The following is a 5867-nucleotide window of genomic DNA, read 5'->3' as shown; positions in this document are numbered from 1 at the left end:
TGAAAATGAACACATTCTGCAGTGGAAATTGGATGGAAATGTGTCAGGTGATTGCCCCGGCTTCTTGTTTTGACTCTTCAAGCGAGGGGACTTGGTGGCGGCTGAACCAGGCCTTTCGGGCCGACTCCATTTTCCAGGACAGAGACAACTCCGCTGTGGCCTCCGAGTATTCTCAAGGCCATTGTTGTCCAGCAGCTGCAAATGCACTCCGCCAAGGTGAAATGCATTTACCGTGTGTCCACTCTCTCCTGTGTTTTCCATAAAACACACCACGCAGAATCACAAAATCTGAAAATAAAACACTTTTTTTTTTCTCCTTCTACTCAACAGTGAGATAAAAGGTACCCAGATGCATTATTGATGAAAGAATAATGTGTTTGTCATCACCGATGACATTTTCTGCTTTGAAAAACTTAAACAGAAACCTGCAACGATGCTCTGGACAGTGATTTGAAGAGCCAGAAATGAACATTTATTTGTCACTTCATGCATTTCTGTGATATCTGACGCTCTTAACGGCATTTCTTTTTTCTTTTGAAAACATGCAGGCTCAATTTATTTGTCATTCATTTGTTTTTCATGCATTGCTGTACAACTGGAAGTTTGTTTTCGAATAAAAGCGTGAGTGCACATACAATGTTTTTTCTTAAAGTGTTTTTCTAATGATTGTCGGTAATAAAACTGCTTTACAATTTAAAACCTGCTCTTTTCTTGATGTTTTTAAGCTACATCACTTTTTTTTAAATGATTTAATTGAGTTAATCTTTATATACTTCTTTTAAAAATCTCACCCATGTCAGTATTTGATATTTTGTTGTATCTCCTCTAACAATATATTGTTTTATACTTTGTGTCGGAATTTAATAATCAAATTTTTTAAGTTTTGTACATTTAAAAAATTCAAACCATCAAGGATAATTTTTTTATGCTCTTCTCCGAACTATAACACGACTGAATGTGATGTTTCCTGCAGTTTACTATAAGTACCGTGTATCTAATGGGAGATGTTAGATAAAACAAGGCTTATTTGTATTGGAAATACAAGAATATATTACAGATAAATCCCAAGTTATTCTAATACGAAATAATTAAACAGTATTTAAAGTATTAAAAACAACAGACAAGCAATTAAAAAAATAATAATAAATGCATGTAAGAGCTTGTGATGTGCTGGTGTTGTCAAATTAGACATCTAGCTTTAAAGTGAGGCTTTAGCGCCCCCTGCTGGATTTATTGATTAATACCTTCTTATAGTCAGTCACAATGACCGATTTAAAAAAAAAAACTCCATCCTTGAATAAAGTATTTTGTATTGCTTTGAAATTATTTAAACTCTGTGAATGAGTTGTGAAAGGGAACTGTAGCATAACAAAAACTAAAGCTGTTATCAACAGTTTTCACAACATGTCAGTAAAATGCATAACTGAGAAGACGAAACATGAACTGTCTTTTATTTGCAATGTTTGTTGTTGTTGTTGTTTTTCCATTATTTAATTTTATAAGCTTTAGATCCTCAATAAAACAATATTCTTAATGTGATTTATTTGTTGACAATACAGGAACAGTGATATTTTACTGGTGGTGTTCACAAGAAGTCACTCAGCTGTTCACAGACTATTACAAAATAAACTTATTGGGGTTTTTTCGAACTTGTGCAGGAAATAAAAACACAAATTACACAGTAAAACCTTTACATATAATGCTTATTATGGAAAATAGCAACTATTTAAAGCAGTTTAATTAATTATTTTAAATCTGAGACATGTTTTTTTTAATCTTTTTTTATTTATTTGTTTTTTTTTACAAAACATTAGCTTTATAAGAACACAGTTCAAATAAATTTAATCAATCTGAATTCAAGTTTAAAACTAACTTTACGTGATGTAGCATAGTTACTGTAAAGTAATTTTCATTTGACTACATTCAATCATGAATAATTTAATAACGGCTTCGGAAAAAGAAGCCCAGAACAGTTTTAATTATCTGTCGCTCCTCCTGCTATAGATTCAGATGGTTAAATGTATGATTACATATTCGAATGTTACTAAAAAAACATATTTGATTATAAATGGTTGTGACTTTATAGACAGAAAATATTATAATAAATTCATAAGAATATGCTGACCTCATTTTCTTCCCCTCTACACTGAGAAAAAAACATCTGTTTAAAAATTATGATAATATCTCTAAAAAAAATCAAAACCAAATATCTTTCCTTTCCACTCCCACATAAAATCTAAAGAAATTAATTTAAAAACGATGGATGTAATTTATCCTTGTAATGACTTATTACAAAATAAATTTAATATAAATACAAATTCCTGCATTCTGTAGTTCAGATATTGAGACAGCAGAACACCTTTTTTTTTTATTGCAGTTTAATAAATGTTTTTTGGAAGGGTTTTCAAAATTGGATCTTATCTAAGAGTTTTATTCCACCTTTAAATTTTGATATAATAAAATTTGGTCTGTTAACAGGCGATGAAGATTTAAATTATGGTAATAACAATTAAATCCTTCTGGCTAAGTTTTTTATTCACATATGCCGTTTCCTGAAAATTACTCCCATTTTCAACATTTTGTAAGTTAAATATTTTTATTTAAGGAAGTGCTTAAACGCTGCAACCTTCCAAAAGCCCATTATACCAGTAACTTAGTTTAAGACCTCTTGCATTTGTAACATTTTTTTCCCTCAAACTGTTTATTTTCTGTTTTATTTTATTTTATTTTTCTTCATAATTTCTGCTCAGTTGTATCATGTCAAATTATGTTATTGTTGTATTATACTACTGTGTTCTTTTCTCTTGAATTTTCAATAAAGGTAAAAAAAAAAAAAGGAAAAAAAGTCGCTGGTTGATGACGTCACGCCGTCGCCGCTGAGGCAGCAGAATTAGCCGGTACATTAGTCAACGTTCAGACGCTTTTAAGACATATACACAGAGTTTTACTCTGAACTTACGATGTCTTGGGTTAAAGCTGTTCCGTCCAGTGGTGAAGACGTGTTCGACGAGAACGGGGATGAGCTTAATTTACAAAGTAAAGAGTGGACGTCCAACATGAAGAAACGCGTCATGGTAAAGTTAGCCTAAAATGTTTGGTTCTAGTGGAACTCTCATCACTGAGGGTCGCAGCTTCATAAAATGATTACTCTGCTGGTTTGTGACGTGGACAGGATGGGTATGTGGACGGAGTCGGTGCCGGGGAGGAGGCCTCCCTACAGGTCGGCTTTAACCTGGGCTTTAAAGAAGGAGCAGCTCAGACTGAGGCTGTGGGTCGACTCAAAGGAATCATCAGGTAAATACGTTTCTCTTACAAGGGTCAGCCAAGTTTGTGCTTCATTTTAACTCCACGTTCACAAGGTTGGAGGGAGTACGAACCATAAAAATCCAGTTATTATTTTTATAAATGTCATCTTTACCTGATTATTATTATTATAAACTAGCAGAAAGCTTATTTTATGTTCCTTTTGTCAGCACTCAAACATCTAAAGTTGCTTCTTCCATGATGATTAGATTCATAAATTCAAACCAAATTCATAAAAATAAAATATTCTCTCCTGGTCTTCTTTTTCAATCATATAATTGTAAGTAAGTCACAACAGAAATCGTCTCAGGGCACAGAACAGAAACTTTCATATACAGTATACAAAATAATAAGTTAACACTATTTATCTGTCATTTACTATTATTTATTTATATATATGACTATTTCTTTAACATGTCTTTATGACTTTGACAGGCCTAATGATGCATTATAAACTAAAATGTATCTATAAATACCATTGGTTATGAGTTATACTAAATTCTAGGCACTGGTTGAACTTAGCTTAATGTTATCACCATTATTATTGTAAAATTACTGTCAGTAGGAGACGAATTGTTTGGTAGCAATTCACTCATCGAATGATAGATTACTGCAGTCAATATTATTATTATTTGTTATTTTTTAAATGTTTCCCACTTGTGTTACAATCTCTTTTGAATCAACGCTTCTTTCACGTTTGGAAACATCCTGACTCTGCTTTGTTCTGACAATAATTGACGTTTTCTGCTCATTAGAAGCCTGTCCTAGTCAGTTCTGTGTTTTTGTATGTAACACTGTTGCCTCTTTGTGTACCATCCCACAGTGCTGTGTGGTGCTGGTGCCAGATCCATCATCCGGAAACGCCCGTCCCAGCCTCTGTGACTGACCTGCTGCATCAGGTAACACGGCATGAAGACCAAATCATGAACCGCATCAGGCAAACTTTGGAGAATCCTCCTCCAAGTGTGAGCGATGTCTCGGAGAGCATGGACGATCTGGAGGTGGAACAGCCAAATTCAGGGTGCAGTAAAGAGAGTTGCAACAAGCCGGACTGTTGCAGGACTGGACAGAAAATGGACATGGATGGTCCTCATCAGCCACAACATCCTTTCTCAGAGTCCAGTGACTGTTCCTCTGGCCAACATGGAGGTCTAGACCTGCTGCTGCAGCGTTGTATGGACATAGTGTCAGAGCTGGGACTGCCACAGGAGCTGATTGGACACATACAGGAGCTGAGGAACATCTAATCAATAAATAAATAAATGTGTTATGTGTTGTCATCATTGTATGTTCCCATACAATGGCGATATTGGCTCTCTGCATTTGGCCCATCGCACCTGGGATGCACTCGTGTGGGGCAGTGGGCGGCTGTTGGGGGTGCCAGGGGGGCTATTGGTGATGGGATGTGCTGCTCAGAGACACCACGAGATCGAGATGTGTAATGACTGGAGATCGAGCCTGGGACTTTGGGCTTCCGTGTCGGCTGCCGTGCCTCTACCCCATCCACCCCCAACGATCAGGCTATCACAGCAAATACTGACAACAGGACTTGGAAAAGCAAGTTATATTGCCATATGTATACGCACGAGGATATTTGAAGTATATTTTGTAAAATATTTTGTACTTGCAGGTTCAGGAGAATATTAAAAACATGTTTGATAATGAAAAAATAATTTCAGTCTTTCATATCAATCACAGTGTAATAAAATTTCAGAACCATGAAAAATGTGTGCGTGTATATATATATATATGTGTGTATATATGTATGTATATATATATGTGTGTGTATATATATATAAATATATGTATGTATATATATGTATGTGTATATATATGTATGTGTATATATATGTATGTGTATATATGTATGTATATATATATACATGTATATATATATATATATATATATACACATATGTATATATATTTACACATATATATATATATATACACATATATATATGTACACATATATATACACATACATATATATACACATATATAAATTTATACATACATATATATACATAAATATGTATACATACATATATATACATACATAAATATATATATATATACACACATATATATATAAACATATATATATGTATATATACATATGTATATATACATACATTTATATATACATATATATATATATATATATACATACATTTATATATACATACATACATACATATATATACATACATACATATATACATACATATATATATATACATACATATATATATACATATATGTATTTGTATATGTATATATACATATATACATATATATATATACATATATATATACATACATTTATATATATACATATGTATATATATATATATATACATGTTTATACATAAATATATACATACATATATATATACATATATGTATTTGTATATGTATATATACATATATACATATATATATATACATATATATATACATACATTTATATATATACATATGTATATATATATATATATACATGTTTATACATAAATATATACATACATATATATATACATATATGTATTTGTATATGTATA

The 5867-nt window shown here is 32.1% G+C and overlaps 1 protein-coding gene across 1 annotated transcript; it reads left to right on the top strand.

Annotated features, from left to right (window-relative positions):
- Window positions 1-2857: 2857 nt before the first annotated feature.
- otulina (OTU deubiquitinase with linear linkage specificity a) lies at window positions 2858-4550 on the top strand. The gene is made up of 3 exons (XM_037693906.1): window positions 2858-3074; window positions 3173-3294; window positions 4127-4550. The coding sequence occupies exons 1-3, from the start codon at window positions 2961-2963 to the stop codon at window positions 4548-4550; spliced, it is 660 nt and encodes a 219-aa protein (XP_037549834.1). The 5' UTR covers window positions 2858-2960.
- The last annotated feature ends 1317 nt before the right edge of the window (window positions 4551-5867 follow it).

The sequence above is a fragment of the Nematolebias whitei genome, chromosome 20 (assembly GCF_014905685.2).
Source record: "Nematolebias whitei isolate Nwh7 chromosome 20, NemWhi1, whole genome shotgun sequence".
NCBI lineage: Eukaryota > Metazoa > Chordata > Actinopteri > Cyprinodontiformes > Rivulidae > Nematolebias > Nematolebias whitei.
This window is presented reverse-complemented; position numbering and strand designations above follow the sequence as displayed.